This window comes from Protopterus annectens, chromosome 16.part0 (assembly GCF_019279795.1).
Source record: "Protopterus annectens isolate FY-2018-M chromosome 16.part0, PAN1.0, whole genome shotgun sequence".
Classification (NCBI taxonomy): Eukaryota; Metazoa; Chordata; order Ceratodontiformes; family Protopteridae; genus Protopterus; species Protopterus annectens.
The window spans coordinates 71,899,968-71,922,186 of record NC_056750.1 but is presented as its reverse complement, the minus strand read 5'-3'; the positions used below and the strand labels follow the sequence as shown (position 1 = coordinate 71,922,186).

The window sequence follows — 22,219 nt, the reverse complement described above, 5'->3', positions numbered from 1 at the left end:
CGAGGCCTCTCCTGATTTGGCAGAAGAGCCCCTCGGAAGAGGAAGTGCAAGAGGAAACACATTGACTCACCTGAGTCAATCACATCTGATACAGATTTAGATGATTCTAAGGGTTCCCCCCGTTCCCCTTCTGAAGATGTCTCTTTTGCAGACATTCTAGAGATCCTGAAGCAGAGGGGAAATTGGCCAGCCCTTAACCCTTCGGAGGATGAATCTGTATATCTTGAGGCGTTTGGCTCTCGTCCTTCCACCTCCTGGGTGTTCCCCCCCTTTGACCCCCTCATGCAGGTGGTTGCTAAAAAGGCATGGACGGCTCCTGATTCAGTAGATCCCACTCCCAGGAGACCCTCCAAATTCATAACGGCACCAGCAGACAAGCAGTTCTTGACAAAAGGAGTTTCTGTGGATGCTATGGTGGTAGCTGCTGCCACTAAGAAGGAACTAGCTGATCCTTCAGTACCTGTCCATCCACCTAACAAGGAATCTAGGTCCATGGACAGGTGCGGGAAGCGGATGTTTTCGTCAGCGACATTTACTATGCGTTCGCTGAACTACCTGTGCCATTTCACTCGTCTTCAAAGAGACTTGATTAAAGAAGCGAGTGACATGTTGAAGGATCCTACAGCTGTGGGTTTTCAAGATAAAATGAACATTCAGCTGGCTACCCTTAACTCCATAGCCAACTCCTCCATGCGCCTCCTTTCTTATGCGGCTGATGGAGCGAGTAGGGCCGCAGGGACAGGTGTGGCCTTACGTAGGCATGCCTGGATGCGGCTATGCAATTTTGGACCCCTTCAAGACGTCTTTCACTAACTCCCGTTTGATGGATCATCTCTCTTTGGTCCTCAAGTGAAAGAAACCTTGACTAGGTGCGAGACTGATGGCAAGACTCTTTCTGCCGTCGAGTCCGTTTTCTACTCCTTCTAGGCCTTACCCCAAAGGCCAGAAAAGTGTGAAAATGTGGTTCCGTAAACAAAATCAAGGGACTTCGCCTGACGACAAAGTCGTTACCCGCCAGAGGCAGAGGCGGGAATAACAATGGTAGACGTCGCCCTCGAGGCAGGGGCTCCAGAACCAGGGCAATCGAGAAGCCTTCTCTGATAAGCCCTTTCAGCATCCCTGAGGTGTTGCCCGGCTGCCCATCTTCGGAGGCAGTCGGGGAAGGTTGTCACTGTACCCAAAAGCCTGGCTATCCCTGACTCAAGACAAATGGGTACAGTCTATCATTTCGAAGGCTATTCTATCCCCTTTCTTCACATTCGAAACAATCAAAAAATCCCTTCCAGATGTTCCACCCAGAAAGGGATCTAGCGGTTTTGGAAATTTCAAAACTGCTTGCAAAAGAGCAATTCAGCCAGTTCCAGCAGACCAGCAAGGATCCGGAATCTACTCAAGGTTCTTTTTAGTTCCAAAGAAAACAGGGGACTGGAGACCAATTTTGGATCTCAGTATCTTGAACAGATCAGTCAAGAAAACAAGATTTCGGATGGTCACGCTGCAGTCCATCCTTCCCTATTGGGAAAAGGAAACTGGATGTGCTCTATAGACCTTCAGGATGCGTGCTATCACATAAAAATGAACAGACGCTCCAGAAGCTTCCTCCGCTTCAGGCTGGGCACCAGTCATTTTCAATTCAGGGCCCTGCCCTTTGGTCTCACCACTGCCCCGGTGTTTACCAAATGCATGGCAGTGGTAGCTTCTCACCTGAGGCGACAAGGATTCCAGGTGTTTCCATATTTGGACGACTGGCTCCTCACAGCCCCCACCAAGCATCTCCTTCTGATGGCCAGGGATTACACCTTTCGCATTTGTCAAAAGTTAGGCATTTCAATAAATTGCGAAAAGTCTGTTTTGTCGCCTTGTCGTACTATTACCTTCATAGGCGCAAATCTAGACACAGTAAACATGTCTGCGAGGCTAACAGATCAGAGAATAACAGACATACACAGACTGGTCTCACTCCTTTTCAACAACAACAGAATCAAAGCCAGGTTAGTTCTGAAAGTGTTGGGAATTATGGCGGCCATACCTCTGCTTCCATTAGCCAGATTCCACATGCGAATCCTTCAATGGATGCTCTTTACACAATGGTCATACCAGCAACTTCCAATGTCCCACACCATTATGATCACGCAGTGCAGAAATCATCTCATGTGGTGGATGTCTTCCCCTCAGCTCTTATTGGGAAGACCATTTGTTCCCTCCGGTTGCTACTTTGACAACGGACCTCCCTGATCGGGTGGGGGCATTATCAGGGCAGGACGGTCCAGGGCACATGGCAACCAGGCGAATGCCACTTGCACATAAATGTTCTGGAGATGAGAGCAGTGCTTTTAGCGTTGCAAGCCCTTCAAGACTCTCTCCCTTGGGAACGATTGCAATCCAGACAGACAATATGTCTGTAGTGTGGTACATCAACAAACAAGGCGGAACCAGGTCCTACCCCTGTGTCGAGAAGCACTCAGATTGTGGCAATGGGCGATTTCTTCTCAGCGTTTTCTGATAGCAACGCACATCCCCGGGAAGTCCAATCAAATAGCGGACAAATTGAGCAGAGCTATCCTCATGCCTCACGAGTGGTCTCTGAAAGACTCTGTTGTGAGAGAGATTTTTCTCAAGTGGGGTCAGCCTTGCTGCGATCTTTTTGCTACTCCCCAAAACAGCAAGTGCAGACATTATTTCACTCTATTCCCTTTACCAGGCCAACCCAGCAGAGACGCTCTAGTCCAAGTTTGGCCCGGGACTTCTGTATGCATTTCCTCCCTTCCCACTAATCTCTCAGGTGATACAGAAAGCTATTGCTCAGAAGGCCTCGTTGATCCTCATTGCTCCTTACTGGCCTCGACAGGTGTGGTTCCCCTTTCTACATCAATTTCTACTGGAGCGACCTTGGCATCTGGACCTAGTTCCAGACCTTTTGATCCATCAATCGGGTCAGTTACATCGCTCCCTCCCCTCTCTGAACCTCACTGCTTGGTTCCTCCAGTTCCAACATTAGCCAGGCTTCCTCAATTATCTCGCTCTGTTCGAGATATTTTGATACCTCCCCATAAATCTACCACTAGGAAGATTTATTTGAGTAAGTGGAAGCGTTTCACATATTGGGCTCAAGGAAGGGACATAGATCCTTTCACTGCTTCCATCCAAATAGTCCTTGAATTTCTAGCTGAACTCTTCCATGCAGGTTCATCCCCTTCTACTCTTAAAGTTCAATTGGCAGCTATCTCTAACTTTCATGTAGGTATTTCTGAGTCTGCCTTAATGTCCCACAAGCTTTGCAAAGCCTTTTTGAAAGGAGTTTTTCTTCTCAGACCTCCTATAAGAAATCCTCCTTCTCCTTGGGACCTAAATTTAGTTCTTACTTCTTTGATTCTCCCCACTTTCGAACCTGCAGCCTCCTGTTCTTTAAAATTGCTATCATGGAAGACTCTCTTTCTGGTAGCTATTACTTCAGCTAGAAGAGTCTCAGAACTTCATGCACTCAGCTGTCGACCTCCTTATCTATTGTTCCATAAGGACAGGGTATCCTTACGAACCAACCCGTCCTTCTTGCCTAAGGTAGTCTCTACGTCTAATCTAAATCAAAGCATTGACCTCCCTGTCTTTTTTCCAGAATATTCCAATAGGTCTGAACAAAAATTACACTGGTTAGATGTTCATCGTCAGTTGAGGTACTATTTGGATAGAACAAAACAATTCAGAAAATCTGACCAACTGTTTATCTCCTATGCAGAAAGCAGAAAAGGACTTTCAGTTTCAAAGGTATCATTATCTAGATGGCTTACATCTCTGATTACCCTTGTTTATGAGATTAGACACCAAAAGCTGCCTAATAAACCTAAGGCCCATTCTACCAGAGCTTTGGCTACTTCTTTAGCCTTCCAAGACAGACTGCCTATTGACACCATTTGTGCAGCGGCTACTTGGGCTACTCCTCACACTTTCATTTCTCATTATAAGTTGGATTTAGCTTCTAGGCATAGAGCTAACTTTGGTTCCACTGTTCTCAGGAGTCTGTTCCGTTAGGCCACCCGGGACAAGGTGCTAGGGACGGTCCCATCCAGCAAGAATGAAGGCGAGATAGACAACTTAACATATAGAAGTTATGTTCTTACCATAACGTTCCATGTTAGTTGTTTTCTTCTCTTCTTCTTGCATCCCACCCTCCTTCCCCCTGGCCTGGACAGACCTAGAGGAGTTGTGATTGTGACCTCTCTTTCTACCACCTCTTTTCTTAGGCATATGCTGTTTGCATATTTCCTGAATCAGGATGTAGGTCACCTTTCTTTCTCCCTGTTGTTAGAGGTGGACTCTTTTAGAGTTGTTCTATTACTATTATAAGCTGGGGTTAGCTTACAAACGAGATTTGAGGTAACTCTCGCCTAGCATTGTGGGATATAAGGGGAGCCTCGAGCCGGTGGAACCAACTCTCGAGCTTTTAGAGTGGCCGAGTCGGAGCCGAGGTCGGCTCCGAACCCATCCAGCAAGAAGAAGGCGAGAAGAAGACAACTAACATGGAACGTTATGGTAAGAACATAACTTCTATTTTGTATATAAGTTTATCCAAGTTAAAGTTATTAAGCCTCCATCTTGATGTGTTTGTACATAATAAGGCTGCTTGACCAGAAGCCACGAGTACGGGTCTGGTTTATCCTGAGTGAACGAGATGTTAAGCCTCCATCTTGATGTGTTTGTACATAATAAGGCTGCTTGACCAGAAGCCACGAGTACTGGTCTGGTTTATCCTGAGTGAACGAGATGTTAAGCCTCCATCTTGATGTGTTTGTACATAATAAGGCTGCTTGACCAGAAGCCACGAGTACTGGTCTAGTTTATCCTGAGTGAACGAGATGTTAAGCCTCCATCTTGATGTGTTTGTACATAAGGCTGCTTGACCAGAAGCCACGAGTACTTGTCTGGTTTATCCTGAGAGAACGAGATGTTAAGCCTCCATCTTGATGTGTTTGTACATAATAAGGCTGCTTGACCAGAAGCCACTAGTACTGGCCTGGTTTATCCTGAGTGAACGAGATGTCAAAACCGGGATGCCAGAGACTACTTTTCAGAGCTATGAGGTGCAGAGTTAACAGTGAAGGTAAATTAAGAGAACCGAGTACAAAAAAGGGTCAGAAACGAACTAAAGGTAATGAAAATTTGCATGGATGATTTATTTATCAAAAAAATAAAATGGAGTGTTACAAGGGCACAAAATGCATTACTAAACAAGCAAGAGGCACAAAAAGTTTATTAATTAAACAAAATGTTTAAAATATATGTATTTGATAAAATGGTTATCAGAAAAGCATACAAGTGGTTCAGAATTATCTTGGAATTGCAAAACGAACATGTTTAAAGTAAAACGGGCATGTTTAAAGTAAAATGAGCACAAGAAAAGTACAATGGACATGAAAAAAGATTAAACAAGCAAAACAAATATAATAAAGGGCAAAAAAGGGCACATTATGCATCAATAAAGCAAGGCAATTGCATGTTTTTTGGCAGAGTACTTTGTTTTGGCATAAACTTCTATTTTGCATTGACTGGGGCTATTAAGGGCATACCTGGAGTTTTTTGAAGTATCTCAAAGTTTGTAAAAGTTCTTACAGTGTGTGCTTATTACTGTGCATTTATTCCAAAGAGTTTATTCTATGCAAACAGCAACTGTTTAGTGAAGTGCAGTCAAAATGCAGCCATTTTGAAAAGTTTCTTGTGCTGAGTGTCTTTTCGCAGAGTGCCACCATTACAGTGTGTTTCTTGCACTGTACAGACTTATTTAGTAAAGTACAGCCATTTGGGGAAAGTTTCAGTATGCTGTGTACTGTTTATTCACAAAGTGCAGGTTATCCTTGTGCTATAATAGTAGATGATTTATTGGTTGGAGGCAATGGTGAAGCAGAGCATGACAGAAACTTTAAGAAAGTTCTAGACAGCGCATGTGAAGTTAACTTAAATCTCAATCCTCTGAAGTGCAAATTCAGACTACTAGAAGTTACATATGTAGGTCATTTATTTACCAGCACTGGCTTGCGACCAGACTCATCCAAGCAAGCAGACATTCTTGAGATGCCAGCATCAGATAATGTTCAAGCTCTACAACGTTTTGTTGGTATGGTCAACTATTTAGGCAAATTTATAATAGATTTCAGTGAGTTGACCGCACCTTTGAGAGAGCTGACACTCAAAAATGTTACATTGTCTTGGTTGGAACAGCACCAGAGAGCATTTGAAGACCTTAAGCAGAAATCTGCTGCCTCACTTACATTAAGATACTATGATGTCGATAAAACAGTAACTCTTTCATTTGATGCTTCAGAATTTGGTCTTGGTGCAGTTATTCTTCAAGAAGGCAGACCAGTAGCCTATGCATCTAGAACTTTTATCCAAACTGAAATGCAATATGCCCAAATTGAGAAAGAACTCTTGGCAATAGTATTTGCATGTTCAACAATTCATGATTATATTTATGGTCCAGCTATGGCGTGCCTTCATTGAAGGTTGTGCGTCAGGGCTGGTAACCCGGTACGTAAAAATCCACTACCAATCATTAGCGGACCGGAGTTCCGCTGTGGCGACCCCTAACCGGGCAAAGCCGAAAGATGCAAGCAAGCATTTATGGTCCAGCTATTCAGATTGAAACTGATCACCAACCTCTAGTCAGTATTTTAAAGAAACCTATGCATTCAACTCCAGCAAGACTACAAAGAATGATGCAAAAGTTTGTTTGTGTCTTTCGGCTTTTCCCGGTTAGGGGTCGCCACAGCGGAACTCCGGTCCGCTAATAATTGGCAGTTGATTTTTACGTACCAGCTTGCCAGGCCTGATGCACAACCTTCAACGAAGGTACTCCCATTCACGCATGTCTCCATGCAGAAGACGCTCTAGCTGAGAATCGAACCGGACAGCGTTTTACTGTGAGGCGACAACGCTGCCACAGCACCACCACCGCGGATGCTCAAATTGCAAAAGTACAACTTCAAAATGGTCTATACAAAAGGCAAACTTCTTTATCTGGCTGATAATGTATCCAGATCGCCCAGAAATGCAACAGAACAGCTTAATATAGAGAATTTTAACTTTGTTGTAATGGAAGTGTGTAATTTTTCTACCACAAGACTTGATGAGCTGAGAGATCATACAAAGACTGATCCAATTTTGTAAAAGCTCAACCACTACATTAAAGATGCCTGGCCGTCAAAGCAATCTAGTGTACTACCTGAAGTGCAAACTTATTTGCCTTACAGAGATGAAGTGTTGATGGATCGCCCACGTTCTGAATCTACCAAAATAAGGACGAGAGGACTAGTATTTTAGCCTTCTCTAGTAAAAGACATTGCTAAAGTACCTTCTCCTTTTTCAGTATGCAATAGTACTAAACCACATTTGGAAAAAGAACCACTTCAGCTAAGTCAAGATGTTCTTCGTATTTCACTGTTGCAGTCATTAAATTTGGGGTAATCTGCTGGCAGGTTGCTCTCAGTCAGCCTGAATAACAAAGTCTTGGGTCCTGCGTCGGTTGCTGTCTCGTCTTCCATGACGTCAGGTCATCTGGGGTATAAAACATGCAGCTGACTACATTTTATTCAGTCTTTCTTGCTTCGCGGTTCCCGAAGCAGAAGCAGTTTGCAAGTGCCGGTCGGCCGACTCCTGAAATTTTCGCATTCGAGTTTCAGAACCAAAGTCTTCAATTAAAGCTAAGTACCCCGTTGGGGAAACTTTTTCTTGCTCCTTACTGATGTCAGTAAAAGTTAATAATTGCATTCCTTGTGGGAAGCAAATACCTCATAAGGATTTTCATTTGTACTGTATTCCTTGCCTAGGCCCTGATCATAACGTGCCTTGACGTTGGTTTTGTGCTAGATTTAACCAACGCACTATTAAGCGTCGGCATATTTTTGCTTCAAAATATTTTGGATCCAGATTTAATTACCCTGAAATGTCGTCATATAGCAATCAGACTACTGGAGTTCACAAAAAATGCAAAGAAAAAGACAGAGACAGAGCGTTGAGGTCCAAAACCAACGAAGCTTCTCCTAAGCCAGTTGCCGGTTTGCTGGTACTCAGTGAGGCACTTTTGCACCCCCTGATACCTGCTACTTTTGAGTCGCAGGCCTCTACTGAGACCCATGTGGAGTCCGGTATGCTGCGAGATTATCAGAGTATTGAACCAGTGGATGTCTCTCCATCGGATGGATCCAGAGCCGCTGAGCAGGCACCGGCTTCTGAGGGTGTTTTCAAGCCTTAATATTTTTATATAAAACTGACGCCAGCTTCAAAAACAATGACAAAAACAACTTCTAAGTCTAAAATATCTGGAGGAAACAAAGCACAACCCTACAGTAAGCAGTCTCAATGACTTCCCTCTACCAACACCAAGCACTTATCTTTTGGCAGCCCCCTTGGGGGGAACATTAGCACTTCATGCTCAAAATTGGCAATTAATTACCCAGGACAAGTGGGTATTAAACATAGTATCCCAGGGGTACAGATTTCATTTCCATACTTTGCCAATTCCAGACGGTTGGCCAGATCTGCTACAAAATCAGTGGGCAGAGGCTCAGAAACAAGTTACGTCCCTCATGGATATGGGGGCTATTCAACCAGTACCAGAACAGGAAAAAGGGCAAGGTTTTTATTCAAGACTGTTCCTGGTACCCAGAAAAGACCATGCCTGGCATCCAATACTGGACCTATCGATTTTGAACATGTTCATGGACATTCCAAAATTCAAAATGCTGACTTTACAACAGCTATTGCCTATGCTGGGCAAGAATGCTTGGTTAGTGACTCTAGACTTAAAAGAAGCATACCTGCATATCCCAATAAGGGAATCGTGCAGAAGATACCTCCACTTCAAGGCAGGTGTTATGCATTACCAATTCTCTGCACTGCCCTTTGGCTTATCTACTGCGCCCAGGGTCTTTGTGAAGTGCCTGGCACCTGTAATTGCATTCTGCAGACAAAGAAGCATACAAATTTATCCTTATCTGGACGACGGTCTCATTCAAGCAGAGGACAAGGACACTCTTCAACATATGGCGTTTGTAAAAAGGCTTCTAGCATGCCTAGGGTACACCATAAACGAAAAGAAATCACAACTGGTACCCTCTCAAAAAATTACATTCCTGGGTGCGAGCTTGAATACAACTGCCCAGATGGCTTACCTTATGCTAGACAAACAAAGGCAACTGACTATATACTTCAAACAGATGGCAACAAAAACCCAGTTATCTGCAAGACAAATTCTGCAGGCTTTGGGGTTCATGGCATCCTGCATTCTACTAATTCCATATGCAAGACTGCATATGAGGAAACTTCAATGGTACCTAAAAAGTTTATGGAGTGAACATTGTCACAGTCTGGAAACAATGATTCCACTCATTCCCTGCCTACAACAGGAGTTTATTTGGTGGGCAGAGACATGTCGCCAAAACAAGGGACTGTCATTCACTCTGCCACCCAAACCCTAACTACAGACGCATCAGACTATGCTTGGGGGGCCCACCAGGCGGGGAGATGCATTCAGGGCATATGGAACCCAAACCAAATACATCTGCATATCAACCAGAAAGACATGCTAGCTGTACAGAATGCCCCATGCTAGCTGTACAGAATGCCCTGACAGCTTTCAAGGACTTACTTCATCCAGGACAACTACTGATAAAGACGGACAACACCACAGTTATGTGGTACATAAGCAGGGGGGGTACGCATTCTTACCCCCTTTGCAGACTAGCCATGGCATTGTGGGACACAGCCTTGACTCACCAAGTACATCTTCAAGCTCACTTCCTGCCAGGAAAACAAAATACTCTGGCAGACCACCTAAGCAGAAATCCAATGGAACCTCACGAGTAGAAACTGGATCCACAAGTATTCAGCATGGTAACACAGAAATGGGAGAGCCCAGACATAGATCTATTTGCCTCTCCCCAAAATTATCAACTGGACAAATTCTGCACAAGGACTTATCACAGACACGCATGGAAAGTGGATGCCCTATCTTTCAGTTGAAAAAAAACTATCAGTCTACGCCTTTTCTCCCCTGCCTCTTCTTCCCAGGGTATTACTAAAGGCCAGACAGGAAAAAACAAAAATGATCCTAATTGCTCCGGACTGGCCTCGCCAGCACTGGTACCTAATTCTAAGGAATATGTCGCAACTCCCTCCTTGGTTCTTGCCTCAAATACCTCATCTACTGTCTCAGCAGAACAATCAAATTCTGCACACTCGGCTCCAAACTCTGAACCTGGCAGAATGGCTGATCATGTAGTTATTCAAACAACACCTCTCAGTAAATCTGTTATGGATGTCATTTTGGAAGCTAGAAGGCCTAGTACTAGAAAATCTTATGCTGATAAATGGAAGAGATTCTGTGTTTGGAACCAAGCACAAGGAACAGACTCAGCAAAAATAAACATCTCACAGATTTTACAATACTTGACTGAGATGCTTGACAAGGGCCTATCCTTCTCTTCAATAAAAATCCACGCCTCTGCCATTTCGGCTCATTACAACACAGAGCCTCCTATCTTCTCTCATTCTCTGCTAAAGCGGTATCTTAGAGGGGCCAAAAATGTAAGGCCTCCCAGAAGATCACCAACTCTTGCATGGGACCTCAATTTTGTGCTGGAAAAACTCACCCTGCCTCCTTTTGAACCAGCAGCTACTGCGGATATAACGTTTTTATCTTGGAAAACAGCTTTCCTTTTGGCAATCACTTCAACAAGAAGAGTTTCAGAACTGCAGGCTCTCATGGCTGTGGAGCCTTTTATTATATTTCACTCGGACAGGGTGTGCCTCAGGACCAATTCTTCCTGTATGCCTAAGGTGGTATCCAGTGTGGCTCTTAACCAAACTATTCACCTGCCAACATTTTACCCAAATCCGCAGAACAAGGGGAGTGGATTCTGCAATCATTGGAAGTACACAGACAACTAAGATTCTACTTAAACAGGACCAAATCTCTAAAAGTCTGAGCAACTACTGGTGGCATTTGCATCAGGATCAGAGGGGAAGGCTATATCAAAGCAGACTATTTCTAAGTGGATAAACCACTGCATTCGTTTCTGCTACTTGCATCATGGTAAACCTGTACCCAAGGGAATCGGGTCACATTCCACCAGAGCTGCCTCTACTTCAGCAGCCTTTCTCAGAGGAATTCCAACCAAAGACATTCTAGAAGTTGCTACTTGGAGCTCTGTTCATACCTTCACAAAGCATTATTATTTGCCTCTCTTTTCTAAATCCAGGGCAGGCTTTGCCGCTGCAGTTCTGCAGGGCCTTATAGCCGCACCTAATTCTATTTAGTTCCATCCTCCAATCCTTAGCTTTGGGATTCTACCCAAATGTAATGACTGCAACAGTGAAACAAGAAGAACATAGTACAGTTGTGTACACTTACCATAAATGTAGATGATCGAGTGTATTCACTGTTGCAGTCCGGGTTTAACCCCCACCATCCCCCTTTTTTATAACTTCTCTTTCCTTCACTATACTCTAAAGCCTTTGGGGTGTATCTGCTTTTAGATGAAGGTAAAGTTTATGTTGCTAAAAGTGCATTTTTATATATGTTGCTGTTTAGTTATAACATCTGGGGCAAGAAAAACTGAATAAAATGGCATCGGCTGCATGTTTTATACCCCTGGCGACCTGACGTCATGGAAGAGGAAACAGCAACCGACGCAGGACCCAAGACGTTCTTATTCAGGTCAACTCAGGGCAACCTGCCAGCAGATTACCCCAAATGTAATGACTGCAACAGTGAATACACTCGAGCATCTACATTTATGGTAAGTGTACACAACTGTACTTTCCTGAACTACCCTGGTCAACAGTAGCCACTGATATTTTCAAGTGGAACAATCAGCATTACTTAGTGTTGGTAGACTCTTATTCGAACTGGTTTGAGATTGATTTAATACCGAATGTAATATCCATTGCTGTTATCACCAAGTTGAAATGTCAATTCTCAGTTCATGGTAGTCCATACAGGGTTATTTCTGGCAATGGTGCCCAATTTGCCAGTCAGTTGTTTCAGAAATTTGCAAAAGAATGGGACTTTGTACGTTACTAGTAGTCCAGTATATTCACACTCTAGCTGAACATGCAGTACAGAGTGCAAAGCAATTATTACAGAAGTCAAAACATGATAATACCAATTTCTTTTTTAATTTACTCTATCTCAGAAACATACCCAGTGATGGTATACTTAGTTCACTTGCGCAGACACTTCTGTGTAGGCAAATGAGAACAACATTGCCCATCAGTTCCAGTTTGTTGAGACCTAAAGCTAAAAACAACAGAACAATCAAAGCCCAACTATTCAGAAAGTGTTCTTTCCAGAGATAAATCAAGTAGATTTCTTCGTCCATTGAAAGAAGGAGAAGCAGTGAAGATACAAACGCAAAAGGTTTTGACCGGATTAGTCAGGTAACAGATATATGTGCCGAGCCAAGATCCTACTTTGTAGAATCTGAGGGTGTGTAGTACAGGAGAAATTGCAGACATCTTCTTCCTGTACCAGAATCGAAATTGCAGCATTGTTCCTTATATACAGACTCTAGATCTCGGAGCAATCCGGACGATGTTCCTGTTGCAGAATGTGATTTAACTTATACTTCCATTCCTGATGCCCCCAAAGTTGAACATTCAGCAGAGACAGTCCCAGTTTTTAGACCAAATTCTAATTTCTATGTCACATGATTTGGTCATATTTCCAGACCAGCTGTGAAATACACAGCAAGCTGGACATATTACTGTATAATTGCTTGACAAAGAATTATTTATATTGATTGCATGTCAATTAATGTCATCAATATTGCATGACTCGTTTCTCAAAGAGTGAGGATGTATAATAGTGTGTGTGTTGTACCTTTAAGAAGCGTTTCGAGGACAGCAGGTACATATGGGTGAACAAGTATGAGGGCAATAGCTAGCTTGTTTATAAGTTTACTTAACTTAAAGTTATTAAGCCTCAATACTGATGTGTTTGTACATATTAAAGCTGCTTGAACAGAACCCACGAGTCCTGGTCTAGTTTATTCTAACTGGACGAGCGACAATAACTACTCAGTGACACACTTTGCTATGCTATACTGTAAATACTCACTGATACTTTTATATTGTACTGTACTATAAATGCTCACTGATACTCTTATGTTCTGCTGGCTACAGATTGATACTCTTATTTTGTGCTGAATACTCACTGTATGGGGTGGGAGGTTGGCATAATGGTTAAGGTGCTTAACTCACAGGCACAAGATGCTGTGTTTAATTCTCACAGGGAGTAATTGGCTAGGCTCAAAAGTGGCCCACAAGGACAATTAGCCTAGTACTAATCTATGAACCTATCTATATTCTTATATTGTGGTGTTTACTCACTAATGCACTTATGGTGTGCTGTACTATAAGTGCTCAGTGATTCTCTTATGTTGTGCTGACTACAACTGATACTCTTTTTGTTGTGCTGTACTATGACTACTCACTGATACTCTCTCTGTTGTGCTATACTGTAACTACTCACTGATGCTCCCTTTGTTGTGCTATATTGTAACTACTCACTGATATTCTGTCTGTTGTGCTATACTGTAACTACTGACTGATACTTTTTATGATATGCAGTATTATAACTGCTCACTGATACTCTCTCTGTTGTGCTGCAGTATAATACTCACTGATACTCATATATTGTGGTGTTCTATAAGTACTCCTTGATACTCTTATGTTGCGCTGACTACACACGGATACTCTTTGTTGTGCTATACTAAGACTACTCACTGATACTCTCTCTGTTGTGCTATACTGTAACTACTCACTGATACTGTTTATGGTGTGCTATACTGTAACTGCTCACTGATACTGTTTATGATGTGCTATACTGTAACTACTCACTGATGCTCTCTCTGTTGTGCTATATTGTAACTATTCACTGATACTATGTTGTGCTGTACTGTAACTACTCACTGATACTCTGTTGTACTATACTGTAACTACTCACTGATGCACTCTGTTGTGCTATACTGTAACTACTCACTGATGCTGTTTATGATGTGCTATACTGTAACTACTCACTGATGCTGTTTATGATGTGCTATACTGTAACTGCTCACTGATACTGTTTATGATGTGCTATACTGTAACTACTCACTGATACTGTTTATGATGTGCTACACTGTAACTACTTACTGATGCTGTTTATGAGGTGCTATACTGTAACCACTCACTGATACTGTTTATGATGTGCTATACTGTAACTACTCACTGATACTGTTTGATGTACTGTACTGTAACTACTCACTGATGCACTCTGTTGTGCTATACTGTAACTACTCACTGATGCTGTTTATGATGTGCTATACTGTAACTACTCACTGATGCTGTTTATGATGTGCTATACTGTAACTGCTCACTGATACTGTTTATGATGTGCTATACTGTAACTACTCACTGATACTGTTTATGATGTGCTACACTGTAACTACTTACTGATGCTGTTTATGAGGTGCTATACTGTAACCACTCACTGATACTGTTTATGATGTGCTATACTGTAACTACTCACTGATACTGTTTGATGTACTGTACTGTAACTACTCACTGATGCTCTGTGTTGTGCTATACTGTAACTACTCACTGATACTGTTTATGATGTGCTATACTGTAACTACTCACTGATGCTGTTTATGAAGTGCTATACTGTAACTACTCACTGATACTGTTTATGATGTGCTACGCTGTAACTACTCACTGATGCTGTTTATGATGTGCTATACTGTAACTACTCACTGATGCTGTTTATGATGTGCTGTACTGTAACTACTCATTGATGCTGTTTATGATGTGCTATACTGTAACTACTCACTGATACTGTTTATAATGTGCTGTACTGTAACTACTCACTGATACTCTGTGTTGTGCTGTAACTACTCACTGATACTCTCTCTGTTTGCTATACTGTAACTACTCACTGATACTGTGTATGATGTGCTATACTGTAACTACTCACTGATACTGTTTATGATGTGCTATACTGTAACTACTCACTGATACTGTTTATGATGTGCTATACTGTAACTACTCACTGATGCTGTTTATGATGTGCTATACTGTAAATACTCACTGATACTGTTTATGATGTGCTGTACTGTAACTACTCACTGGTACTGTTTGATGTGCTGTACTGTAACTACTCACTGATGCTCTGTGTTGTGTTGTACTGTAACTACTCACTGATACTGTTTATGATGTGCTATACTGTAACTACTCACTCATACTGTTTATGATGTGCTGTACGGTAACTACTCACTGATACTCTCTGTTGTGCTATATTGTAACTACTGACTGATACTGTTTATGATGTGCTATACTGTAACTACTCACTGATACTGTTTGATGTGCAGTACTGTAACTACTCACCGATACTCTCTCTGCTGTACTATACTGTAACTACTCACTGATACTGTTTATGATGTGCTGTACTGTAACTACTCACTGATACTCTCTGTGTTGTGCTGTAACTACTCACTGATGCTCTCTCTGTTGCGCTATACTGTAACTACACACTGATACTGTTTGATGTGCTGTACTGTAACTACTCACTGATGCTCTGTGTTGTGCTATACTGTAACTACTCACTGATTCTCTCTCTCTTGTGCTATATTGTAAGTACTCACTGATACTGTTTATGATGTGCTATACTGTAACTACTCACTGATGCTGTCTGTTGTGCTATTGTAACTACTCACTGATGCTCTCTCTGTTGTGGTATACTGTAACTATTCACTGATACTGTTTGATGTGCTGTACTGTAACTACTCACTGATACTTTGTTGTGCTATACTGTAGCTACTCACTGATACGCTCTCTGTTGTGCTGTACTATAACTACTCACTGATACTCTCTCTGTTGTGCTATACTGTAACTACTCACTGATTCTCTCTCTGTTGTGCTGTACTGTAACTACTCACTGATACTCTCTCTGTTGTGCTATACTGTAACTACTCACTGAGTCTCTCTCTGTTGTGCTATATTGTAACTACTCACTGATACTCTCTCTGTTGTGCTATACTGTAACTATTCACTGATACTGTTCGATGTGCTATACTGTACCTACTCACTGTTGCTGTTTATGATGTACTATACTGTAAGTACTCACTGATTCACTCTCTCTCTTGTGCTATATTGTAACTACTCACTGATACTGTTTATGATGTGCTGTACTGTAACTACTCACTGATACTCTCTGTTGTGCTATACTGTAACTATTCACTGATACTGTTTGATGTGCTATACTGTAACTACTCACTGATACTGTTTATGATGTGCTATACTGTAACTACTCACTGGTACTCTCTCTGTTGTGCTATATTGTAACTACTCACTGATACTCTCTCTGTTTGCTATACTGTAACTACTCACTGATGCTGTTTATGATCTGCTGTACTGTAACTACTCACTGATACTTTGTGTTGTGCTGTAACTACTCACTGATACTCTCTCTGTTGTGCTATACTGTAACTACTCACTGATACTGTTTATGATGTGCTATACTGTAACTACTCACTGATGCTCTCTGTGTTGTGCTGTAACTACTCACTGATGCTCTCTCTGTTGTGCTATACTGTAACTACTGACTGATACTGTTTATGATGTGCTATACTGTAACTACTCACTGGTACTCTCTCTGTTGTGCTATATTGTAACTACTCACTGATACTCTCTCTGTTTGCTATACTGTAACTACTCACTGATACTGTTTATGGTGTGCTATACTGTAACTACTCACTGATACTGTTTATGATGTGCTATACTGTAACTACTCATTGATACTGTTGGATGTGCTGTACTGTAACTACTCATTGATGCTCTGTGTTGTGCTATACTGTAACTACTCACTGATTCTCTCTCTTGTGCTATATTGTAACTACTCACTGATACTGTTGGATGTGCTGTACTGTAACTACTCATTGATGCTCTGTGTTGTGCTATACTGTAACTACTCACTGATCCTCTCTGTTGTGCTATACTGTAACTATTCACTGATACTGTTTGATGTGCTATACTGTAACTACTCATTGATACTGTTTATGATGTGCTATACTGTAACTACTCACTGGTACTCTCTCTGTTGTGCTATATTGTAACTACTCACTGATACTCTCTCTGTTTGCTATACTGTAACTACTCACTGATGCTGTTTATGATGTGCTATACTGTAACTACTCACTGATACTGTTTATGATGTGCTATACTGTAAGTACTCACTGATTGTCTCTCTCTTGTGCTATATTGTAACTACTCACTGATACTGTGTATGATGTGCTGTACTGTAACTACTCACTGATCCTCTCTGTTGTGCTATACTGTAACTTCTCACTGATACTATTTGATGTGCTATACTGTAACTACTCACTGGTACTCTCTCTGTTGTGCTATATTGTAACTACTCACTGATACTCTCTCTGTTTGCTATACTGTAACTACTCACTGATGCTGTCTATGATGTGCTATACTGTAACTACTCACTGATACTGTTTATGATGTGCTATACTGTAACTACTCACTGATACTGTTTATGATGTGCTACACTGTAACTACTCACTGATGCTGTTTATGATGTGCTATACTGTAACTACTCACTGATACTGTGTATGATGTGCTATACTGTAACTATTCACTGATACTGTTTATGATGTGCTATACTGTAACTACTCACTGATACTGTTTATGATGTGCTGTACTGTAACTACTCACTGATACTTTGTGTTGTGCTGTAACTACTCACTGATGCTCTCTCTGTTGTGCTATACTGTAACTACTGACTGATACTGTTTATGATGTGCTATACTGTAACTACTCACTGATACTGTTTATGATGTGCTATACTGTAACTACTCACTGGTACTCTCTCTGTTGTGCTATATTGTAACTACTCACTGATACTCTGTTTGCTATACTGTAACTACTCACTGATACTGTTTATGATGTGCTATACTGTAACTACTCACTGATACTGTTGGATGTGCTGTACTGTAACTACTCATTGATGCTCTGTGTTGTGCTATACTGTAACTACTCACTGATACTGTGTATGATGTGCTATACTGTAACTATTCACTGATACTGTTTATGATGTGCTATACTGTAACTACTCACTGATACTGTTTGATGTGCTATACTGTAACTACTCACTGATACTGTTTATGATGTGCTGTACTGTAACTACTCACTGATACTTTGTGTTGTGCTGTAACTACTCACTGATGCTCTCTCTGTTGTGCTATACTGTAACTACTGACTGATACTGTTTATGATGTGCTATACTGTAACTACTCACTGATACTGTTTATGATGTGCTATACTGTAACTACTCACTGGTACTCTCTCTGTTGTGCTATATTGTAACTACTCACTGATACTCTGTTTGCTATACTGTAACTACTGACTGATACTGTTTATGATGTGCTATACTGTAACTACTCACTGATACTGTTTATGATGTGCTATACTGTAACTACTCACTGATACTGTTGGATGTGCTGTACTGTAACTACTCATTGATGCTCTGTGTTGTGCTATACTGTAACTACTCACTGATACTGTTTATGATGTGCTATACTGTAACTACTCACTGATACTGTTGGATGTGCTGTACTGTAACTACTCATTGATGCTCTGTGTTGTGCTATACTGTAACTACTCACTGATCCTCTCTGTTGTGCTATACTGTAACTATTCACTGATACTGTTTGATGTGCTATACTGTAACTACTCACTGATACTGTTTATGATGTGCTATACTGTAACTACTCACTGGTACTCTCTCTGTTGTGCTATATTGTAACTACTCACTGATACTCTCTCTGTTTGCTATACTGTAACTACTCACTGATGCTGTTTATGATGTGCTATACTGTAACTACTCACTGATACTGTTTATGATGTACTATACTGTAAGTACTCACTGATTGTCTCTCTCTTGTGCTATATTGTAACTACTCACTGATACTGTGTATGATGTGCTGTACTGTAACTACTCACTGATCCTCTCTGTTGTGCTATACTGTAACTAGTCACTGATACTGTTTATGATGTGCTATACTGTAACTACTCACTGATACTATTTGATGTGCTATACTGTAACTACTCACTGGTACTCTCTCTGTTGTGCTATACTGTAACTACTCACTGATGCTGTCTATGATGTGCCATACTGTAATTACTCACTGATACTGTTTATGATGTGCTATACTGTAACTACTCACTGATACTGTTTATGATGTGCTATACTGTAACTACTCACTGATACTGTGTATGATGTTCTATACTGTAACTATTCACTGATACTGTTTATGATGTGCTATACTGTAACTACTCACTGATACTGTTTGATGTGCTATACTGTAACTACTCACGGATACTGTTTATGATGTGCTGTACTGTAACTACTCACTGATACTTTGTGTTGTGCTGTAACTACTCACTGATACTCTCTCTGTTGTGCTATACTGTAACTACTCACTGATACTGTTTATGATGTGCTATACTGTAACTACTCACTGATACTGTTTATGATGTGCTGTACTGTAACTACTCACTGATACTTTCTGTGTTGTGCTGTAACTACTCACTGATACTCTCTCTGTTGTGCTATACTGTAACTACTCACTGATACTCTTTATGATGTGCTATACTGTAACTACTCACTGATACTGTTTGATGTGCTGTACTGTAACTACTTACTGATACTCTCTCTGTTGTGCTATACTGTAACTGCTCACTGATACGGTTTATGATGTGCTGTACTGATACTGTCTCTGTTATGCTGTATTGTAACTGCTCACTGATCATCTTATGTTATGCTGCAGTATAATACTCACTGATACTCATATATTGTGGTGTTCTATAACTACTCCTTGATACTCTTTATGTTGTGCTGTACTATAACACTCATTGATACTCGTATGTTGTGCTGACTACTCATTGATACTGTAGTTATAGTACAGCACAACATAAATCACTGATTCTGTACTGTAATACTCACTGATACTCGTATGTTGTGTTGTACAGTAACTACTCAATGATGCTTTTATTTTGTACTGTACTGTAAACACTCAGTGATGCTGTTCTATGTTGGGCTGTACTTTCATCCGTCAGATATCTCATGTAATGCTATGTCCTTTCTTCTAGGAATACATCATAGGGCTCTGCACTCCGGAGCTGGAACAAGTGGTCACTTACCCAAAAGATCTCCACTGTATCTTCACTAGAGCCAAGGGCCTCTTCCTCAGCTGCTTAATTCTGGGAACATCAGCAGGCATCATAGTTCAGGGTAATGGTGTACTACGGATTTTGGGGAAGACTGAGTCTGTGGTCATGGCTCATAGCCAGATCCTGGAGCTTGTCACTAAGTACGAGAAGAACATTCGAGTATCCGAGGAGCATGAGCTAGAAATAAAGCGCAGATTCAAGATCCTGGTGGAGACATTTGAGGATAAGCACTTTGCTGACCTGTTGATACTACCAAGCAGTGTTAAAAATGACTTACTAACCCTTGTGCAGGAATTCTATGTTATCCCTCTTACTGACATAGGTGTATCAGAGGTCTTGAAGCAGAATGGTGAACCACTTCTAGTTCAAAATCGAAATCAGGCATGTTTGCCCAGTGTTCCTATGCCTTATAATATTAGTACGTCACCCCAAAGGGTTCCTGGTGGTCAAATCCTTCATACAAGGGATTCAAAGCCCAGGCCAGCATCTCCACTCATCCAGAAAAATTTCAGGGAGCCAAGTCAGAATGCAGAGGATGAAGACTCGTGGTCTTGTGCAGCCAGCAAGGACCTCTCACATCTCGGAGATGTGGCTGTGGCGAATTGGCTGGCTAAGGGAACAAACATTAGGACAGTGCCAGAACCGTGCTCCGAGCTAACAAAACATGGTGCAGCAGGATCCCTTTGTGGTCTGGAGAGCAAGGAATCAGGCCATGAATGCAGTGCTATGTCCTCCTATACAGAGAAGGAATACCGTATGCTGTTGAACTTTTTTAAAACTATGGGTTACAAAGAGGACATTATTAAGAAGGTTTTGGCAGAGAGTGGCTTGCAGGAACCTTCAGCGATTCTGGACAGGGTCCAGATGGAGCAGCAGACCTTAAACTTAGAGGAGTCACCAAAGACTAGGGGAAATGAGGAGAGCAATTTCAACATGGCAGCCACAGTGGACACTGATGAAGACTTTATGCTAGCAATTTTAAAGGTAGCTGGTGAGAAATGTGGCTACACAGCCATTGAGATCAGTGAAACATGCAAAGGCTTGTTGGCTCACCCTCATGAGATGCTAAAGCAGCTGAATGAGAGAAGGAAGAGAAGTGAGAAAGCTGCTGAAGTATCGGACATTTCTCAGGCTGAACAGCTCCAGATGGAAAGGCTACATTTTAGACCTTCCCAGCCAGGCACATTTAATGAACTGCACAAGCAAGAGAGAGAGTCCTCACCATACTGCCACAATCACAGGAGCAGCAGTCCCTCTAAAGTGAACCTCAGAGGACCACCACAGCAAAACTATGCACACACTGCAGATAGACTTTTTTCTGAAATGGAACCAGCGGTAGAGCAGCCAGAGTGCCAGAAACCTCTGGCACTTTCGGACACTTACAGAGACAGTGTTTCTGCCGCTAATACTTCTAATTCACTACCAAAAGAGCACTCCCATCTAGGAGGGCAGGATAAGGTTCAGAACCAAAACACCATGGTGACAGTGACTGGCGCACAGCGGTTTCTTGATGCAATGCAAACTCCATACAGTCTGACGCTGGCGAATGAGGGGGGCAAGGATAACTTGAGGCATGTCATCATTGACGGCAGCAATGTTGCCATGACGTAAGTATGAATGCTTCTACATTCCCACAGCCACAGCTAAGCTGGTAGGGTTGGCAAGGAAGAAAAGAAGAACACACTTAGGTGAGCAGTGTACATCTGGTGCTGTCCCTGTGTGTATAACAGGATGGTTTTATCAAATTCTGAGTGGTGAGATGATGATGGTACCTGTCATGTATTCCTAAATTTATTTTCCTTTTCAGGGTCATTGGTGAGCCACACTCCACACTCTTTACTCACACTGCATGCACCCACAGGCAGGTTAGGGGATTGCCAGGCCACCTGTCCTGCTCTTTTTGGAATATGGAAGGAAACTGGAGACTCTGCTGATAATCCACATTGATGAT

General features: G+C 41.8%; 1 protein-coding gene across 1 annotated transcript in view; it reads left to right on the top strand.

The window, feature by feature from the left end:
• Window positions 1-22,219, top strand: part of LOC122790395 (protein KHNYN-like) — a 712,085-nt gene that overhangs the window by 246,157 nt on the left and 443,709 nt on the right. Inside the window, exon 2 of the mRNA XM_044057915.1 lies at window positions 20,188-21,875. Coding sequence (XP_043913850.1) covers window positions 20,188-21,875 — 1,688 coding nt within the window. The remainder of the gene's footprint in view (window positions 1-20,187; window positions 21,876-22,219) is intronic.